The following is a 22302-nucleotide window of genomic DNA, read 5'->3' as shown; positions in this document are numbered from 1 at the left end:
CGCTAGACTCCCCTGAGACTCTGTTTCACACCGGAGACACTAACATGACCTGCTGGTTTTCAGACGCTCCCCACCAAACATGAGGGTGGACATTTAAACACAGTAATCTGTTTTATCTTCAAGACTAGAGTGTAGCAAACAGAGATGCTTGACAATATCAGATATGCTGATTTCTCCACACTGCTGCCAATTTAACAGCCTCTGGTGAGAAAAAGCTTCACTGGGTGGAAACTTAGCCACTTTTTGTCTTTAAATCAGTCAATCAAAGCTGCAAGGATTAATTAATCCGCAATTTTTAAAAACTGATTAATCATTTTGAGCCAGCCAACGAGATGTAAGAAAACAACTAATCTATTAATTATGAAAATAATCGCTGGATGCACACCATCAGGCTTAGCAATTCCACCATATTTTATACTGAGGTAAACTAAAAGTAACAAAGTAATCAAGTTACATCACTTTGATATTGCAATGCTTGGATTACATTACTGACATTTAACAGGTAATTAGTAACTGTACTGGAATTTAAAGTAACCCACCCAACCCTGGTGAGACTGAAGGGTCATCCACACCAACGACTAACTATAAAATAAAGTTTTGAAATTGTTCTGAGTGAAGTGGATGAAGACGTTCACACCACAACTATAAAGATCCAGAATCCTCCATCCAGAACAAACTTTAGATTTATTATAGTTAGTGTGTGTTTGTGTCTGGACGGCCCTTTAGTTTACACTTTTCTTTCCCGTCTGATCGTGGCAGATATATTCAGTCATTAAAGGGACAGTTCAGATTATTTGACGTGTGGTTGTATGAGATCCGTGGTCAGTGTGTTACCTACAGTAGATGGCGGTCGACATGGCCTCAGTTTGGAGAAGCAGCACGAGTACTGGGGTAGGAAGCAAAGTGTATTTGATGGTTACAAAAAGTTCACTAAAGATTACTTTGAACACTTTACTTTGCTGTCAGACAGACATTTCTAAAGGGAAGCTGCTGTCATATCAGTCAAATGTCACTCTCTCCAAACCAACCAAACCCCATAGTTAAAATCAGGAATTTTACCTTGCATCATGGGAGTTGCCGGTCACCTGCTGCCTCGATCTGTTCATTTGTCTGCATTATTGTGTGGCTTCAATGTTTGTTTGGATTCACCAAAGTCAGACAATAATGCAAACAAACTTAGCAGATACAGACAACAGCAGACCAGAAACTCCCGTGTTCTGTGAGGTAAAACTGCTGATTTTGTCAGTGGAGTTTGGTTGGTCTGAAGAGAGTGATATTTAGCTTATATACCAGCGGTTTCCCATCAGAAAAGGCCGTCTGACAGCAAAGTAAAACTGTGACAATACTGTAAATATAGTACACACTCAAACTGATCACCTGTATTACACTGGTCCTCCTGCTGCTTCTCCAGCATGTTGACCACCATCTACTGCAGGTAACACACTGACACTTCAGATAATCCAAACTGTCCCGCTGAGCATAAACACGCCAGTTTCTGAACGAGCAGATGAAGAATTCAAAGTTGAAACTGAAGGTTAGAAAGTTTGATAAGTTTTAGTCTACATGGATCAAACAAATATAAAAAAGAAGCACTTTTGAACTTGAAGAGCTGTTCCTACTCACCTCAGAGTTAGTCCTGTTAAAACCACAATTATTGTTAGTTAAAATTAAAAACAAAGAGGAGGAAAAAAAACAACCATTTATAATATTTTAATCTGCATCACTTTGAACAACAAAATCCCTGTAAACATTACAAAATCAGCACCTGTGTCATCGGAGGAAAAAGTGGTCCTGGTTTGACAAGAAGAAGAAGAAGAGAGAAGTTAACGCAGGCCGACGATAAATAACCTGCAGGTCAGACTGCAGTCAGGGCCGGGTAACACTGCACCAGAGTCTCTGCTGTTTTTAGAATCGGATCATGTCCAATTTAGACATTTAAGACGCCTTTTTGTCCACATTAACTGATGTTCAAACACTTTCAGAAAGACGCAGACGCCTCAGACGTCTGTTTTGTTTCTGATCGGCTCTTGTTTTTGTTACCCAGCCCTCCAATCACAGACACACACAACCGCAAACCTTTAACAGTCGCTGGTTCTCGATCATCCGTCTGAGTTTTCAACATCAGTGACTAAAGAAACTCCCCAGAAGCTGATCGATCAGCTGCTGTCGAGTTTGTCTGGGATGGAAACGAGTTCAGAATCACCGGTTCACATCGTCTTTAAACGCATCAACACTGTGAGGAAATCGGGAACACAGAGGCTCATTTCAATCAGCAGTAAAGGTTTGTGATCTTAAAGGAAAACTTGGATATTTTCCAGCCTGGACTCCAACTTTTCTTACTCACAATTAGGACAATCCCACATTTTTTACTTAATACAGGGATTTTTTTCTTTTACTGGGGAAAATCGGGTTAAAAATAATAATCAAATTCGAAAGAAACAAAATAAAACTCACCAAAACCGTCTCAGTTTGTCTTTTCCCTGTTCCAACAACTACAACCTCAGGAGAGGAGCGAGAGGCTGTCAGACATCAGAGAAGAAAGAGAGCGAGGAGAAACTGTGTGTAGAGCCAGAATATTTTCACATCTGACTCTGTGAGGTTTAATTCAACAAAACCAGAGCTGATGATTGTTGGAGCAGTGGGAAGAGAAACCAAGACGCTTTTGGTGAGTTTGGATAAAGCGTGTAAATGGAGTCTGGATGGCGGTTTTAACAAGAGCGATAAATCTGCTGTTTTGGATTAAATAAAAAAAGGATCTCACTCGTTAACAAAAAGGTCCATCTCTGTACGGATCGTTTCCACAACGCTGTCAGACACTGAGGCTGCCTCTGCACAGACAAACTTTGATGAAACTAACTTGTAAATGAATTTAATGGTGTAAAGCTCCTTGCAACACACCTGAAACATGTCAGAGCTGTTTTCTAAAATACAATCATATCAAGAGCTATTTTTTTAAATTAATTTTCCTTCAATCAGAGGACAAATACACTCACTGGAGGCTTCATTAGATAAAGCTCCTTGAATAGAGAGTAAAATCATTCACTGGTCTCTTTTGAGTAGCCAGTGAAGTCATGTTTTCTCCTCCAGCGTATCAATAAGCATTAATACACTGATGGCTCCCATTATGAAAGAAAACTGGCTGGCCAATATCAGAAGAAAAAAATAATACATGATTTAAAAAAAAAAAAATAGAAAATGATACAAAATAACATACAAAGCTGCAAATGTAGTTAGAATGACACTTCGAACAATAATTATTTTAAAAGTGACCAATCTAGCGAGATCATTTTAGTAGAATTAACTGTTAAATTGTTGCAGGAGACTTTGACTGTCAAGTTGCATGAAATGATGCAACCTGTGACTAGTTTCACCGTGTAAAGGCAGCCTTAGAATAACAACCTGAGCAGCAACACAAGCACTTTTAGTCGACAAAAGGTCATCAAAAGTTGTTGTCGTCAACAGACACTTAAACAAAACATGAGAGAGCAGAGTCCAGGTTGAAAAATAACAAAGTTACCCTTAAAATTTTATACTTAAAAAAAAAGAGTTCCTACACATTTCTGTTTGAAATATCCACCAGACTGTAGTCAGAGCGTTTGTTACTTTCATGCATGTTAAAGTCACCAATCACTCAGATCAATGTTAAAATCTCTTCCCCTAAAACTTTTCCCGATTTGGAAAATTTCCGGGGTCGATCTTCCAAACAGTTGTGTAGGAACCCTGTGAGTGAAGCACCAGGTTTCAGGTTTCAGAGCCCCTGAACTCTTTGATCCATCAACTACAGACATCACAGCAGCATGAGACGTCCCTCCGTCTGTCTCTGTGAAGTGTGTAATAAATTACAGGTACAGGTAAAGTCAGAAGGTGGAGCTCAAACGGGAGCATCTCCTCAGCAGGAGGGTCGAGAAAGAAAAAATAAAAACAAGACAAAAAAAAGACGAGGCTGGTATTGCTTCAAGTGGGCCAGACGCCGGGCCGACAGTCTGTGGTATTTTTCTAAGCACCAGAATTCACATCAGAAAAGATAGAAGAGTCAAAGTGTGATTGTTGGTACGTTATTAAAAGGCTTATTTAACAAGAGGAACTCTCCGAAAAACTATTTAAGATTATAGGATACTGATTGGACATCACGTGGAGGAGGCAGTACAGTCGTCAGAGCACCAGACAGACGAGAGGAGGAAGAGGAGGAGGAGGACAGAGTCAGAGAGGGGGTCCTCTGTGGGGACTCTAAAAACGTCTTCATCATGCAGAAAGTCTAAAAGTCAGACACTTGATCTACAGACAGGACTGGTGAGTGTTCTGTTCAGGACTCAAGGCACAGCAGAGAGTGTGGGGGGGGCGGGGACACGGCAGGGTCAACATCTACAGACACCTCAGGAGGACGAGTTCATTCAGAGAAAAACTGTTTCCCATCTCGCTCGTATGGAGTCCTGAGTCTGACAGCGTGAAGAAAACAAGATCCTGTAAGACGTTATAACAAGAAACTACTGACTCATGATGTTCTGATACTGAGTCGTTAGTTTAATGAGAATCTATTTCAAAATAAGGAAAAACTTTCTCAGAATGACTTAAGATATTAAATAATTATTCTGAAAGATTTTCTCATTATTTTTAGATAATTTCTCATTATTTTTAGATAATTTCTCATTATTTTTATAAATCATTTTGTTAAAGCTCCTCATTATTGACATAATTCAGTCATTATTTTGAGATTATAACTTGTTATTTTGCGGTGCTCATTATAATGACTCACAGGATCTTTTTTTCATCACGTTGGCACAAACGGGCTTCCGTACTTCTCACCGTGCTCGACTCGTTCTCGCGTCTCTTTGTCCACACAGTTCAGCAGCTTTTAGACAGACAGGAGAAACTGAGCAGCTGCTCGCCTGAACTGTTCAAAGACGATTTGATTAATCAACTGTCTGTTATTAGAAGTTATACTAAGAGGAAAAATGCAAAACTGTGATTCATTCTCATGACTGTAAACTGAATTTCTTCAGACCTCTGAAGCATCAAAATAACTGATCAATAAGTAATAATGAATAATAGAAATAGTTGCAGCTCAAGTTCACTTTGCTCGATTAGATTTCATCAACTCTTAATCAAGAGAAGGATTGATAATTCAGTAGGTAGATAAATCAGTAGGAGCGGGCGACGTGGATAAAAAGTTATTTTACACACTGAGATCTCGAACTACGGGAAAAAAAAAACTGTTGAGAAACTTGAGCTCTTTAAATTGGAAACTGAGTCTGAAGCAAAGAAAAACATTTTCCACGATGTATTGAAATGTTCCCATTACACCTGAATCTCTTCTTTTTTTTTTGAGGTTCAACTTTTCACAATTCTTACAAGAATTTAGATCTAAAAAAAAGTCAACGAATCGATCCTTCGAATTGCAGAAAATTAACCGGCAACAATTTTAGTAACTGATTATTTGGCTGTGGTTGATTATTGAAGCAAGAATCCGAATATTCTCTAGTTTCAGCTTCTCTGTTGTGAAGATTTGCTGCTTTTTACATCATTTTACACTTGAAGGCATCACATTCACCTCTCACTAAAAATTCAAAAAAGATTAACTGATATATTTACCCTTTAGCTAAAAACCTGACCTGAACAGACAAGTTGAGGGATTATTGAACCAAACTCCAGTGTGAACTCTGTTGACGTTTCAGTCCAGTAAAAGTCTAAAACTGCTCCAGCTCAGGCCAGATCAAAAAGAAACTGAACCAAACTGGGAGCAGAGATCAGTGGATGAGTCGGAGTCGAGCACGGTGCTGCTGGGAGAACGTTAGCAGACGACAGGAGCGACAGCAGAGCGTCAGAGAACATGAATGAAAACCTTCATCGGTATCAGAGTGGTGGTTTTGGTTGAGTTTGGTAAAAAGCAGCGCTGCTCACTGAGGAGAGCAGCTGGAGTTCACGACAGGAAACTGAAACTCCACGCCGACACAGGAACACGTTCAGAGTGTTTGTGTGTCGCTCGGCTGCTGTCGAGTTTCCTGTGGCGGTGAAGTAGTGCTGGTTCTGTGTGTTCACATTAGCACCTGAAGAAGAGGCAGCGTCACAAAGCAGCGTCGACTCCACCCCCAAAAACACAGAGGCAGCTTCTCGCCTCTGAACATGGCGGCGACCCGTGTCCATCAAAGAGTTTGAGGCCTGATGACGTGTGTGCTGAATGAACTGAAATGATAAAACTGGATTTTTTTCAGTAGGCCCTGAATTCATCATGAGGTCTCCAAAATAAAAGCCTGACTGGAACCATTTCTAATTTACTTTTTCCATCTCAATTAATCAGCAGCTAATTTAATAATTTATTCTTATTTTCAAGCAAAAATACCAGAAATTCTCTGGTTTAAGCTTCTCAAATGTCAAAGTCCAGCACTTGTTTTTAAATTTTCCCTCACTTGTCATCATCATAAACTTTAGACTAAACGCATTTTTTCCAGACAATTTGTCCAATACTTTGAAATCAGTTTAAGCAAAAGGAGAAAGAATAAAAGAAAACTCCCCAAAAACCTACAAGTTTCAGAGGCTGAACTTAAGTTTTCTGTCCAGAAAGGAGAGTCTGGAGACAATCAGCAACAAATCTGATAAATTAAAAATGCCACAACATTCTCTGGTTCCAGCTTCAATAAGTGGATTTCCTGCTTCTCTCTATTTCATATCGCTGCACTAAATATTTTTGGTTTTGAACTGTTGGTCAGACGAAACACGTGAGAATATGTGCTCGGCATTTTTCAAATTAACTGACGAAAATAACTTCTTCTAAAGCCTTTTTGACTTTTACAAATACGTTTCAGTAACACGTGTATGTGGCCTGTTTTCACTCAGTTTTAACAGTCAGACGATCGTCCACCTTCTGAATCTCTGCATCTAACAATTTCCTTCATTAGTGATCAACATGAGTGTTTTCATGTTTTAGTGAAACTTCCAAAAATTACGACGCTGTAGGGCCAGTGTAGGTAAACTGTATTGATCATTTGATTACAAGGTTTTTTAATGTAAATCTGTGACTTAAATCTCAGAATGTCAGTTACTTTACACAAATTTAAGATTTTATAATCTCAGAAAATAGTTTTTTCCCTGTAATGTGAGTCCTGAGAGAATATTTGGGTTTTTTTTCTTGTAAATGTGAGATTTTATTGTAATTCTACCACTTTATTTATTATTTAGAACATGACTCTTTTTTTCTTGCCATTTTGACTTTATAATCCCAGAGAATATATATTTATATCCAAGTCAACAGTAAGACAGTGTAAAAACAAACGTCTTCATCTGTTTTGTTTTGGCGACCAACAGCCCAGAACCTAAAAATATTCAGTTTATGACAATATATAGGACAGAGAAACACAGAAAATACAGTGATTGAAAATGACCAGAATTGTTGCTGATAAACTAAACTGGCAAACTTCTTTCAGCTCAAATGTATTTTAATAAGAACGAGCGCAGACTGTCTCACTGTGTCTTTCTAAAAGTGTGTTGGATGTGGTGTGACGCTGCTGTGTGAACGCCCTCCTGGTTTACAGACAGACAGTGATCTGGCACTCTGAGGAGTGTGAGGCTGGTTCAGTTCACACTGTAGAAAACACACAACACCTGTGGCACGCAGTACAAAGTCCAGAGTCCAGTCGGTTGTGTGAAAGCGGCTGGTGGAGGATTTTGGTCCCTGAAGCTTGAACTGAAAAGCAGACAAGAAGTCGCGGGGTTTGTCTCCTCTCACCACAGAAACACTTATCGTTTAGATATTTTTTTTTTTAAAAAGACACAAAGTCAGTTTGTCGGTGATCTGCACCTTCAGCTGAGGGAAGATTTATGAATCCGAGACTCCCGCCTCGACAGAAGAGGAAGATTTGTTGACAGAAGAAAAATGAGAAACAGATATGAAAAGCATTTAAAAAAAAAACAAAAAAAAAACACAGCATCAAAATTCGGCTTCAAATATTCCCAGTTTTCCTGAAGCTTTCTAACATTTTGACGAGTCGTCTGGATTTCCTGAAGTGAAGGTGTGTTTGTGTTTGAGTGTAAGGCCTTTGTGTCGTTGATCCACAGGAGGTAGAAGTCTGAGTCAGGCGATCTCCATCTCCCGCTCGATCCCGACGTACTTCAGAGCGTCAGCCTGGCTGTACCTGCACCGCACACACACAGAACACACACACACGCAGAACACACACACACGCAGAACACAGAAACAGTGAGTCCAGGATGTTTGAGTGTTTGCTCTGAATCAGGTAATAACAGTGCAGCTCTGACTGAACTCTCTCCAGTTTTTAGATTTATTGTTGCCTGAAATTACCTGAAAATAAACACTCTGCTGAATTAAATGTTGGGAATTAACATCCAGATATTTCCTGGGAATTCAGATCAAAGCTGAACCTGGTTTTTAACCTGCCTGTTTCCTGACTGAAAACTATCCTGTGTGTCAAAGAGCTAAAGCTTAAAATCCTGTTATTACAGTAACTGAATCAGCTTTAAGTCCAGCTGTCTGTTAAAATACAGTCGATTCAACAAGTGGACTCAGACTTCCAGGTTGTAAATAGAGCTGTAGTAACTGAAAGATTTAATCAGCAACTACTTTGGTAATTCAGTTAATAATTTCAGTCATTTTTCAAGCAAAAATACCAGAAATGAATTAATTCATTTTCCTCCATCTGATCTTCTTGTCAATAAATCACACATCAAACCGAGGGTGTTACTGACCTGTAGTCAAAGAAGAGTTCCTCTCCTGTCTGGATGGCTCGCTTAGCAAAGATTCCTATCCTGTGATCCCCGTTCACCATCATCACTGCAGAGAACAGAGGCAGCAACATCTGTATAACATCCATGTGTTCATACATACAGTGTGTCGCATGAAGCTCATGCATGCTGGTTTTTCCAGTAACGTCTTCTTACCTTTTGCATAGCAGTTGGGGTTGACAGAATGGTTGGCAAAGCGGATCTTGTTGCCTTTCCTCGTGGCATCGACAACAAAATCTGTAGAGACACGTCACACATATTCACGTTTTCTTTTTCGTGGTATTAAGTCATCACGAATTATCACTTTGATAAAGTCAAAGTCGACATTTGAAAGCGTGACGAACATCAGACCTGAGAGCTCGCTGTTAAACACAGTGATCAGGCTGCGAATCTGTGTGTGTGTGTTTTACCGTTGTTGAGGTTGAAGAGGAAGCTGCACATGTATTTGTCATAGACTTTCCCTCTGCGATCTGCTTCATCCTGAGAGATAATCTGCAAAGACGGAGATCGATCGAATTACACATTTTCCCCCACAACACATCTATATTTTTTTTTATTTCATTTGTTCCTTAGCTGTACCAGAGTTTGCTACAAGCTAATTTTTAATCTGTAGTCCCTGGGAAGGAAACAGAGATTATCTTCTCTGCTAAAAAAAACCACTATTATATAAAAACAATTATGGGACAGAATATATTCATGATACAACAGCTTTAGCATCTCACAACATTAAGACACCACAACAATAAAACCACAGCATCAAGATACAAGATTTCCTGTTACAGTTGTAACAGTAAAATCTACAGTTGTGCATTTTTATATATCTGTACAGATGAACTCAGACTCTCAGTGCTTTAAGATTATCTAAACTATCCAGGCCAGTCGACCTTTCACATCTCTTTGTCCCATCAGAGAACACAGACGGTGAAGTCCTACCTCTCCACAGTACTCAGAGATGAACTCGTTCTTCTGGACCGGCTCTTTGATGAAGATGCCCCAACCGGCCACGTCAGATGGAGCCAGCAGCAGATGCTGAATGACAGAGAAAAAGATTTAGAAACATCAGAACGTGCTCTTTGGGTTTCTAAAATCCAGGCACTAAGAGACTGGGTGTTACCTTCTTGGCACCTCTCTGAATGGAGCAGTTCTTGCAGGACACGTTCTTGCTGTCCCAGTGGTCTGCAGCGCCGCAGGTCAGGCACAGGTCGGGGTCACACTCCCTCACTGCCAGGTAGCAGGGACACTGCTTGGTGTTACACTGAGCTTTGCATCGACAACCTGGGAAACGGTTCTGACCTGCAGCCACGCAGCAGCAGAGACAGAGGAAATATAAACGAGCAAAATCAATTTAATTTCTGATCAATCACTGCAGAAATCAAGCTGCACCAGTCAAGAGGAGTGTGTGTTCTTACACTCAGAGCTGCACTGGCAAAACTTCTCGCAGAAGTTTTGAGCGGTGACGCAGGGGCATGAGGAGTCACAGGGCTGCCGCGGGTGGTCACATGGCTGGTAATTATACACATGATTGGACGAGCCATCTGTGACAGGTTAGAAGAGATGCAGAGGTTAAAATGGAGCGTCAGTGACACAATAAGCTTGACTGCATGGAGAAAAAAAAATAAAAAATGAGGTGACGGCAGGCTGGAGGATAACTATGTAATTTCCAATGAAGACACACACTAAATGCCACAATATAAAATGTGTTTTCCATTTAAAAGCACACAGTTTTATTACATGAAACAAAGAAGTGCATATTAACAGATTCTGTGTGGACAGAAAGAGTCTGATTTTATTCAATGTGACACCGTAGTAAGATGCTAACATTCAGTTAGGAACTGGTTTCAGAGGATGAATCCTCGTGTTTTTCTCGCACCAACAGGTCAAATTTTCCATTTATCACACTGAGATTCAAAGTTAATTCAATCCAGTTCATCTCAGATCTGATTTAATTGGATACTTTGGAGATTTTTTATTGTAAATAAATTAAAGTGTTGTTAGTAATGATCCATATCTGACATATAACGAGTTTACAGCCACACTGTTTTTTTTACCAGTAAACTTTTAGTTTTGTTTTTCCATATGTTTTAAATCCAAACGTGTCAAATATGACCAAAATTCTTCCTCATATTTGTTTCCTTCAGTTAACGGCTGTGCTGAGGTGACCTCTGACCTTTCTTCAGCTGGATCTTCCTGCAGTGAGTGGCCCACAGTCTGTGTTTCCTCTTCTTCTTTCTTGGCGGCGTGTCCTCGTCTTCAGTAGGAGCCCGAGCGATGATGCTCGACTCCTTGACCCTGAACTCATAAACCTGCAGGACAACACACCAGTTTAGACTCTGCGTCCCTCAGGAACATTCATTTTGTTTTTACTTTTAGTTTAAGACATTAGATTGCAGTGCAGCATGTTTTTAGTTTTAAGAGAAACTGAATCAGTTTGGCAGTTGATTTTTACTGACAACTCTAAGAACTGAACGATGCTGGACTGAAAAATTCCTACTAAATGTATACTCTTTATTTATTTCCATTTAAAACAACATGTGAGAAAATACTGTCTAAGCACTAAAACTAATAATAATGGATGATGACCAGACGTCACTGTGGACTCACCTGTCTGCAGGTCTTGGTGCCGATGAGCCGTGCGATGGCACAAAAGTTGTCATAATATGTGCCAATGAGAACTCTAAAGAGCGAAGCTTCGGCCCCGCTCCACTCCACCGCTTCAGCCTCACCCGTCAGCTTCATCTTTACTGGAGTCTGACACCGAGAGTTCCCCTCTGCACACACAACATGACAGGAGTTTTCCAATAACCCTTTGGTCAAATCACAGTTGTAGTCCCTGAGTTTCTCCAAGGAACCAGATACTAAATTGCTGCTATGAGGGTTCTAGGTTCCAAAGGTTCAGGAGTTTTGGGGGAAGGATTTACATGATAGAATTCAATATTTTTAGTAATACTAATAAAGTAAAATTCTTTACCATAAATGAATGAATGCACATGGAATGATAACCATCATTTTTCATGATGGTACACCATGAAACATCAGAGTCACACAGCCATTAACACAAAACAAAGAAACAACAGAAGCACCCTCTGTTATTCTCTGTGTGAGTGTGTGTGTTTTTTCAGAGTCTACAGTTCTGCAAAAACCTATAAAAACAACTTCCCCCCCCCCCCGAGATTTGTTTTTGGTTGAAAACCGTGGACAAAAAACAACTCTGAGAACTTAAAATGTAGCCTTTAAAAAAACAGTCACTGAAGTTGGGTTAGAAAAGGGTTTTTCCAAGGAAACCTACAGGGATTTACCAAAGAGGAACCTAAATTTAACAGCAGCTTCTTTATTACTTTTTATATAACAAATGAGAGGCTGTACCAGAGCTGCTGGTGTTCTCGTCCTTCTTGTCCTCGTCGTCTTTGTCGTTGTCGCGCTCGTCTTCTTTGCTGCCCTCGCGGTCGCTGTCCGTGTCTTTGGTCTCCGAGGAAACGGTGGGGGTGCTGGGCCGGCTGTTGCTGTTTGGCAATCGTCCGCGGCGACGGCCCACCGAGCGTTTGGAGGGCGTCTTTGCCCGCTCTGCGACCACGCCTGCGGGATACTCACTCACCATCCCATCCTGAGTAACAGCATGACAACAGTGATACGTGAGATAACCTGCTGGTGATGTAACAGTTCAAACTGATGTTTTTTCTTCCAGTGTTGTCTAACAAACAAAGAAGTGAACAATTAACACTTCTGTGATTTTAAATGATTTTTTAAGAAGTTTCATCATTTAATCTGAGGATTTGTTGGCTCACCTGTACCAGGTACATGTAGCAGTCGATGCCACAGGGTTTACTGTCGACCAGGTTCTCCAGGTTCTTGCGCTTATAGGTGTTTGGAGTTGCATGGAAAGCTAAAGGAGGCGACATGAGATGGAAAACATGAAGATCATCAGATGAGTTTCAGTATTTGATCTCAACAACTAGGAGCTCTTATTTAACAAATATATGTTCCTAGCTGCCTGTTAAATGCACTGATGCAGTGGTAGACCAACAACTCCAGTGTTCTGCAAGGTAAAATTATTGTTTTTGTCAATGGAGTCTGGTGGCAAAATAGTGAGTGATTGAATTTCAGTTTCCTGTGAACAAATCTGTCTGACAGGAATGTAAAGCAGTGAAAATATTCTAAATATAGCATAACATTTACACAGATATTGATGTTTAAAGGTGTCTGAAATAGATTTGCTGTTGATCCTGTCCACAGCAGAACATTGCTTAGCTTCCTACACTGATACTCCTGCTGTTTCTCCAAACTGAGAGCGCGTCCATCTGCTGTACCTCAAACAATTACACTTCATTCACTTTCATGCTCCGTGACTGTCTGAGGAGTGTTTGTACTAACGGTGAAGGAAGCAGTCGTATTTGAAGCAGCGTCTGCAGAACAGAGTGTGGAAGGAGTGCAGGCTCTGTTCTCGCTGCACGGAGCGAGCGTTCGGGCCGTCGATGTTCGGCGTGCACTCAGGAGGCAGCGCGCCGGGCAGCTGCTGCTCCGTCAACTCCTTGTACCTGACAGACACACAAACAGAAATCAAAGCTGATTGCAGTCAAGAAATAAAGTAAAAAAAGAGATTGATCCACTATCTTCGCACCTGTGTGGTTCTTCAGAGAAATGCATGTACATTTGCGCTGCGTATTATCGGATCGTATGTTGAATAGATGGTTGTAGTGTCACAATTTTTTTAAGGTCACGATTTGATTTTTTTTGCCACTGCAATGATGCAACTGTTAAAACTACTGAATTGTGATTTGTGAAGCCTTCATCATCACATCAAAATCATAACTATAAATGCAACTGCAAACAGCAATAAATGTATATTTTCTCTTAGTTTACTTTACCAGCTGATCATATGAACTTTGATTGTTTATTATTTTCAGAGTCAGGGATCAACAGAGGACTTATTTATTTATCAATGACAAATGAGGATAGAATCATTTCATTTCAAGTATTAATTTTTTTTCGTTTACTTGAGTGATTGTGTTGCTCAAACACCAGATCATGTCAAAAACCAAGCACTTTTCATTGAGAATATTCAACGTTTTCAACGTATTTTCTAAACTTTTCAAACTTTGTTCAAACCCTGAAATTTAAAGTGAATTAAATCTAAGTTTACTGAGACTGTGCTCCGATTTTCTGACCAAAGTTGCACTTGGGGTTAAATACTGATATGTCAAAAAACACTAAGAAAACAAAAACCATATAACCAGCCAACATCAATTTACAGCATTACTGGAAATTATTGTCATCATGGATAACAACGTAAACACAAAAAATAAAATATGTTTTAAGAAAATTAAAGAGTTATTTTTTGCTCTGTATGCATAAGTTAGTTTTGTTCTCTGTTATTGTCACACAACACTAACACACCTCACACACACACACACTCACACACACACACTGACACAGACAAACAAGCCCACTAACTTCTCTTTGAGCTCCTCGGTGGAGCCCTTGTCGGGGAACATGGAGGAGATGGCTTCAAAGATCTTGTCAGAGGGAAACTTCTTGGTGCTGTCATTGCTGGTTCGGCCTGGAGACGACACACAACACGCTTTCCATCAGGGCACAGAACTCACTTCACTTGGCGGGGTTGTTACTGTAGCTTTGGGACAAACCGGCTTCACTTTTACAGCAGTTGTCAAACAAAAGTCAAAACTTTTCTTGGTCTTGAGAAGTGACTTACACATATAAATACACGTAACAAACACACACATAACTGGAGCCTGTTGGCGTGTTCACAGTCAAAACATGATGACTGCACGCCGTCACCATGGTTACATGAATGTATGATGGTGTCTCTGTGATGGACTTACTCTCATTGTTTATGAGCCCATCCTTGTGGGGGTTGTCAGAATGCTCCTTGTTGTCGCACAGCTCCATCTTGTCTACCTTGAAGTCGTGTTCTTCCTCCTCCTCATCATCCTCGTTGTCACTGTACTGAGCCAGAGCGCTGACCAGCTCCACGAATATCTCATCGTTGATGAAGCCGCACTCTGCAAAACACAAGACGTGCACCAAATGTCTTTACTGTGGATAAAAGCATGCGTTTCCTGTTAAATTGTGTCTGTAGTGGTGGAACTTACAGTGAAAAGAAGCCAAAAATACAGACACAGTAAGTATTTGTTGCTTTTAAGCTGATGAAATACAAAGTCATCCTGCAAATATAAGGAAGTGTGTTTTCCTGTCAGATTACTTTACACTGACACCACAATTCTACTGTTTACTACAGCTGAAAATTATTATTGTCACAACTAATCGATTAATCATTTAAAAAAAAAAGTAAAAAAAAAAGTCAAAAGTTGAAAAATGCTCACCACAATTTCCCAGAGCCCAAACTAACACTTTCAAATTGATTTTTTTTTGTCAAACCAAGAGTCAAAAACCCAGAGACTCTTATTTTACCATCATAATTCACAAAGAAAAGCACATTTAAGAAACTGGAACCAGCAAGGCAGATAAGGCACGATAGGGCAGATAAAATGATCACTAAAATGTTTGTGAAAACTTTCCAGGCTTGTAACGTCCTGACCCATACTATAATAATCAGCAGATTTCAGCTGACTGATTAATCCATTACTCAAACTGGACTTCCTGAGTCACTTCTGATCTCCTCACAAGCCCTTTAGCCCTGCTGGAAAACAGGGCAACTGGAAGAACATATCAGCTGTCAGTGATTTGCTGAGTTTGTTTTTTTTTTTTTGATTTTTTTGGGTGATATTCTTTATTTATTTTGCTAATTTAATGGTGCTGCTCAGCAACAGACTCTTGTTTGATGAGCTGACCCAGCAGCACAAAGAGGCCAGCAACAACAGAGAGAGGCAGTGGGGAAAAACAGTCTTTATTTTGTTTATTCATTGAACTGAAAATGTTAAGGCAGCTTGTGAGACGCTCGCACACTAATCCCAGCTGAAGCCTTTAGATTGTGCACAATTCAGCAATCAACGGTTGTTGGGCTGATGGTGGCAAGATGGAAAAGTTTTACATATCGCTCAACCCAAATGGACAACATGCACACCGTGACACCATCTTGCTTTTTTTTTTTTAAAACAGTGCTATTTTCTGTGTGAATACCTGCTAAGATATTTTCATACTTTGTTCCTTAAACCATGAAGACAACAAACAAGAAGCTCTCATAATAATAATATATAACAAATAATATTTAACAAAGCAACAGGCGATGTTTAGCCCTACTAATCTCTGTGTGTCCACTGATCCTCACCTCTGTCTCCGTGGACTTTTCCGTCATAATTCTTGATGAGCTCTTCTATGAAAGTACCATCCTGGTCCAGGATCTCGTCTCCCATGTAGGGGATGTTATGGAGCACCGTCTCATCCTCCACCTGGCGCAAAACATTACAGACAGACACTGATGCCATTATTTCAGTTCTACAACTAGACACAAAGATACTCTAAAGTACATGTCACACTGCGATTTCTACTGCATGCTCATACACACCATGAAGTTCTGCTGCAGCGGTGACCACGAGTACATGACCGGGACTGAGGCCACGGCGTTGAGAGTCTTCAGGGGAATGACCTGCCGGGGGAACTCAGAGAAACCGCTGTCCACTGTGCACTGCACAGGACAGCAGGGAAAAGGTATGTCAGAACATGTTCTCTAGAGCTTCACAGAGACCTTCATTACAGTGTGCTGAGAACAACACTAATCTGCTGACCTCTCGGGTGCCTCTTAAGGAGCCGACAGACGTCATGATGTGAACCGGCTGGATTCGCCTGGTCTTCCACTCCTGGTTCAAAATGTCAGTTCGCTCCATGATTTTCTGACGGTTGGTGTTAAACATACTCTGGAGGAGTTACAAGAAATCTAAATCAATCACTAAGACCAAAAGACAAGAAACATATCAGCCAAAATGTGCCATCATTTCACAGGATGCTCCCATCTGACTGTTCACGCTACCTACCGATGTAAAAACACTGACTGAAAAAATGTTGCAACAAGTAAGTAAGTGATAAAAACATTATTTTACTGCCATCATGTGTGATTTTTGATGTGTAGAAACAGGTTTCCACAAGCACCGTCTGCCAGCCAGACTGCAGATTAAATACCACCTCTTCTCCATCTGGACAATTTTACACCACTTCAGGTACTTTTATATAGTCATTTTTCATAAATCTAGTCAGTCTACGTAACTCTTAACGTGTTCAGAGTGATTTCTGACCACCTAAACAGGAGGCGTAATACATGTGAACAAAACATCACAAGGACAAAGCGTTGCTGACGTAAAGAGGAAATGAGATTGCGAGCAATGCTGGCATGCAAACTTGATATTTCCTGTTGCCTCCATTTATGATTTAAGACCTCTAGAAAGAGAACTGAGTCGGGAAATTATTGTCAAATCTCCATATTAGTAATTGTCACTTGCAGTAGCTCAGGTTAGTTTGGTTTTACAAAAAGTTAGAGGCCGGTCTAAATGAAAAATCAAGGTCAAGAATGAACTTTGAACCTGAGCTTTTAAACCAACATGGACGAAAAGTAGAACGTTAAAAAAGTAATGATAATCTACTGAGTGGCTCCAACATTCACTAGCCATTTGGCCAGTGCACAAAAGAAGTGGATTTTGCACCATTTGACCCTCATTTAATTCTTTATTTATTTATTATGTCAGAGCTAGCAAAGCTGTTAGCAGAGTTTGTGTTTATGCATATTAATGTATAGCCCAATGTGTGTAACCAGTCAAAAATATTTGAAGAACATTCACAGTTGAATGCTGTAGATGAATGTTTGTCATCCATCAGCCTGTTTTAATAGCAGTCTGAGAGCTGCCTTCTGTGAATATCTGCTTCGTGTGAAGGTCTGTGTGTGGACAAACCTTGACCTCATCAGCCCGTCTGAAGCGTTTGAGCTGCCGAAGCCGCATGTACTCAGACTTCACCCTCCTCTTCCAGCAGGCGGGACCCTTCTCCGAGCGCTTCCCTGTGAGCACCATGATCGACCTGCGGCCACAGAGGGGGAAGAAGAAGGTCACTACACACCGAAAGACTTCACATTTCATATTTTCACTCTTTGCTCGGTCACATGAGGAAACCAACATCATGACCACATGAAGGCCTGTTTTTGATTAGCTCCAGTTCCAGCAGCCTTTCATGTATTCATCGCTTCCACATTTGAGACTTTTGCATTGATAATTATCTTCCACCCGCTGATATAAGCCTGCCCCCACAATCAATATACTGTCAGGAATAGATCTGTAACCCACTTCACAAAGACCAAAGCTATTTGTCAATCTAAACAAAAGCGGCCTGTGATTAAATATCCAGTCACTGGTTGTGTACGAGAACGCCAAAACAGAAATACTATATAGAAAATATTAAATGCACCTCTTTTTGCATTATATTATAAAAAAGCAGGTAAATATGGTATATGGTCAAGCTGCATCTTTCATCGGTTTTACAGACTTCAGAAGAAAAAAACTGTGGTTTAAATCTGTGACTAGAATGAAATAAACAATACTTGAGTGTCAAATACTTCTAACACACATCTCATTACTCTGGGTATGAAAATTAACCTAAAACTGAGTAAATGATAGTAATTGTGGAATCTTTTAGACAGCATCCAGGGGCTTTTGTTACCATTTTATTTCTAAATTCATTCTGGTTGATTTTGGGCTTTTCTTTGCCAATGTTTTTGAAAATGTTTAATAGCCAGAATTAATTATAATATTTCCTATTCTCTGTGTTCATGTCCTCTTGTTTTATTCTCATTTTATCTGCCTTGTCTGGTTTGATCTCTTTTTGTAAAGCACTTTGTAACATTACGAAGAAAAGTGCTATATAAATAAAGTTTATTATAGTCATTAATAGTATATTATTTAATCTTTTGCAAAGCCTGGAAATCAACAGTTTTCGATTAGGGGACTTTTTCAAACTTAATCAATGATAAGGACAGGAAAGCCTCAACTGACCACTGAATATTTTCTAATTACATTTTTAAGTACTCATGCAGGTACAGAGCAATGTCAGCAGTCACCTTGTTAAAAAAACAGCATGATAATCAGACTCAACTACCAGTATATTTTCTTTTTGTTTTCTACTTGATTTGCAGGGGGAAAAAACAAAAATCTGGGCTGTGATTCAAATGTCTGGAACCAGGCTGGCTAAAAGACTCACTGCAACAATATAAAAAACAGCTTCTATTGAGTTCACGTGTCAACATCCAACATGATTAAAATGCAGGTGACGGGATTTTTCTGCCCCCTTTGACATTTATGTGGGGGAAGTCGAACAGGAAATGTGTTCACTTTTTTGTTCTTTGATAACTTGTTGTGTGAATTACAACAGTTGCCTGTTCACATGTACAACAAGATCCCTCTGCCACCCCGGTAGTCTCAGCGCGAGTCGCTGCTTTCCAGCCCGGCTGGTCTGACTGAAATCTCACACTTTCGGTTAGACATGTCAGACGGCCCTCATGGAGACATGCTGGTAAGCCATGTGTCAGGTTGTAAGAAATGTGGAGGACTGCAGCAGCGGTATGACACATTTTGCCATACTTGATCTTCAAACCACAGACTGAGTTGAGATAACAAGCAGCCAAGTATGCAAATAAAAACTGAGCGTTTCAGTAAATCTCTGCCAAGACAAATATACTTTACTCGCAATACCCAGGTTATTGTGCATCCTTTCTGATAATTAGATCTTATAATACACTCAGTTACCAGTTTGAGATGTATCAACATATAGTCTACCCTCACTTGGGTTGGGTATCTTTAGGATTTTATTGATAAAGCTTATCAATAGCCTATTTGTTGATACTGTTATGGATACTGCTTGCATAATTTGGTGAGACAAAGTCTTAAAAAGATAAGAAAAGCTTAATTATTACAGAGATAGACTAATATTTTTAGGTACTGGCCCCACTGGCCACCAAGCATGTAAATTTGGTGGCCAAAATGTATACTTGTGTACAAAAAAATAAAGAAAAGGCAATTTAACCCAACTTAACACTTAACACTAGGGGTGGATAAAAAAAAATCTATTCTTAGATGTGGTTCTCTCTTCAAAGGACATAAAAGTAAATAATTTGTTAGACCGGGATGAACATTCTTTACAGCTAAACCAATTGGACGGTGAAACATAATGTATGAATATATGAGCTGTATTGAAAATCTAAGCGAGGCTTAGACTTGACTTTTGATGAGGATGGCAGAGCATGAGAAACTGCAGATGGATACAATCCAACTGGTTCTCCAAGGCTTACAGGCTTAAAATTTGAATGCATCAATAATCGTTTTATAAATCACACTGTAGCCTTCTGAATCTAATCACAGGGTGCAGCCTTCCTTAACTGTGGCACTTGTGTTTCTGACCAAAAACGAGCTTGACCTCTTGGCTAGTTGAAGAAAGCTGGCACACACCCACATCCTTAGATGTGACAGATTCTTGACACTTAAACTCGTTTCCATTCACGCAGAAATTTTAGTTACCATTACATGTCTTTCATAGTCCACCTTTTTCTGTAAGGACCATGTCAGCAGTTTCACTTGGCTAATCCCAGATCTTTAGTAGCCCTGACATATCAGTAGCTTGCCAATGATGAGGTCTGTTCACTATTTTTCGCAGAATGTTGAACTAAAAAGTCTGAAAGATTTGTTGAACTGTACTATTCTGTTGGTAAAGACTCGTAGTATGGGGATAAATCTTGTTGGCTACAAAGGGCCACCTACATGGAATATTCGGTGGCCACAGAGCAACTTTTTGTGGCCATAAGTCATGATTCATGTCAAACCCTGTATTATAACTTTTTTGCTGAAATAACAAGTTAAATTACTTAAGTTACTGCATTTACAGTTATAGATCAACTTTATTGTCCCATATACGATCATTCAGAGTACAACGTACAGCAAGATTCAGTGTCTGCATCTAACTATTCCTCACATCACAAGCAGAGTGCAGCCACCATGCAGCACCAGGGGACCCACTCTTATGTGTTTTTAATGATGAGACCAGAGTACATAGCGGAACCCCACACACGCACACACAAACTCCATACAGAAAGGCCCAGAACCGGGATTTGAGCCCACGATCTACTTGCTGTGAGGCAAAAGAGCCAACTGCTGTGCTGCAGTTCCATCAAATGTGGGAAGTGAGCCCACACTTTTGAATGTTTTTGTCCCTGTCAGCTGTCTATGCAACTTTAGCAGCAGTATTGTTTGTCCAAAAGCTTATCAATATTTTGATACTGGCCAGTCAAGAACTGGTCCCAGCTTAGTACTAGTTCTCAAAACCCATTCCCAACCTTCACTGCCATGAATAGTGTGCAGATAATATCAGAACCACCTGTGTGACATGAATGTATCAGCACTTAAGTCGACTCTATTCTTCCAGTTCATGTGTTTTTAGTGTGAGTCAAGTGGCTAAACATCACACCCATAAGACGTGTAGACAAGCAATGACAGGGTGAATTTTTTTACATCAGAGAAACAGACAGTAGATCTTTTAGTTTTTCTCAGCATCCAAGATGTGACAGTTTTTCAAATGACACTCATTGGTGCTGATATTAATACCTGATGTGTTAATCACCTTTTTTAAGTTCAATAAACGCCGTGGTTTTAAGAAAACCCTCCACACAGGTCCTTCTTCTCTGTCTCTCACTTGTCATCTAACTATGCACTTATAAAAATGAACAGCAACGTCCCGAAAACGGCTAAACTGGGAAACAACGTGAGTAAGAAGCAGCAGCCTGGACGGCCACTAGGTGAGCTAGCTACAAAGAACAAGGAGCATCAAGCTAACGATAGCTTCAGCCAAGTTTGTATACCGTCAAACTGTGTTCCCCCTCACATACAAACCGTTTCTCCAGGGTTCAATATACTAAAGCCGCAGTTTACACTCAGTCATTAAGAGTTTCTTGCCAACTACAACGATGAGAAAGTTGGGGGATCAATTCTGCCAGGGATACAAATTTTGGCACGACACCCGGCGAGCTAGCTAACAGTTGGTTAGTTAACAAAGATTGAAGCATCCACAAAGCATGAAGAGCAGACCTGCTGGAAATACCGACAGCAGCACTGACAGCTTCTCCTACCTGCACAGGAGGCTCAGTCCTCATTCACCGGGGTGATTCAGGATCGATATGACAAACACGGGTAAACTCGTCCTTTGTGTTGGGGATTAGCTGGCTCCGTGTTCCGACTAGCTTGTAACGTTAGCTCGGCAGCTAGCTTAGCAGTTAGCTCAGGAGGAGGGAGCGACTCACTTTGCGCGACACCGGCTTTACGTACCCAGAGTCGGGAAACAAAAACAAGCTGCCTTTTCTCCACTGAAGGCCTGGCCTTAGCACTTAAAACACCGTGTTTATAGGTGGATGAATCACGTCGTTTAATTTCACCCTGCCGATAAACAATTTGTCCAATTTCAATGTTTCCGCCTCAGCACAGCTACGGTTCAAACTGCTCACCGTCGAGTGTAGAAAGGAACCCTTGATTTGCGGAACTCTCGCGAGATTTGTTCGCGTTGTTTCTGGATTGTGCACGTCGTAGTAATTAATCGTGTTTTATTATGTGACAACGCTGTGGTAAAGATCTGCGA

The 22302-nt window shown here is 40.3% G+C and overlaps 1 protein-coding gene across 1 annotated transcript; it reads right to left on the bottom strand.

Moving 5' to 3' along the window:
* Nucleotides 1-7904: 7904 nt before the first annotated feature.
* ezh2 (enhancer of zeste 2 polycomb repressive complex 2 subunit) lies at nt 7905-22182 on the bottom strand. Its single transcript, XM_084747451.1, has 19 exons — nt 21800-22182; nt 17589-17712; nt 16434-16562; nt 16214-16333; nt 15977-16097; nt 14571-14750; nt 14182-14287; nt 13102-13265; nt 12516-12613; nt 12097-12334; nt 11335-11501; nt 10901-11036; nt 10143-10268; nt 9848-10026; nt 9667-9762; nt 9144-9225; nt 8890-8970; nt 8698-8782; nt 7905-8126 (listed from the first exon to the last, which is right to left on the bottom strand). Exons 2-19 carry the CDS (start codon nt 17703-17705, stop codon nt 8066-8068), a joined length of 2286 nt encoding a protein of 761 aa, XP_084603577.1. The 5' UTR covers nt 17706-17712; nt 21800-22182; the 3' UTR covers nt 7905-8065.
* Between the last annotated feature and the right edge of the window lie 120 nt (nt 22183-22302).

Source organism: Lutjanus erythropterus, chromosome 21, assembly GCF_056507025.1.
Source record: "Lutjanus erythropterus isolate fLutEry1 chromosome 21, fLutEry1.hap2, whole genome shotgun sequence".
NCBI classification, from domain to species: domain Eukaryota; kingdom Metazoa; phylum Chordata; class Actinopteri; order Lutjaniformes; family Lutjanidae; genus Lutjanus; species Lutjanus erythropterus.
This window is presented reverse-complemented; position numbering and strand designations above follow the sequence as displayed.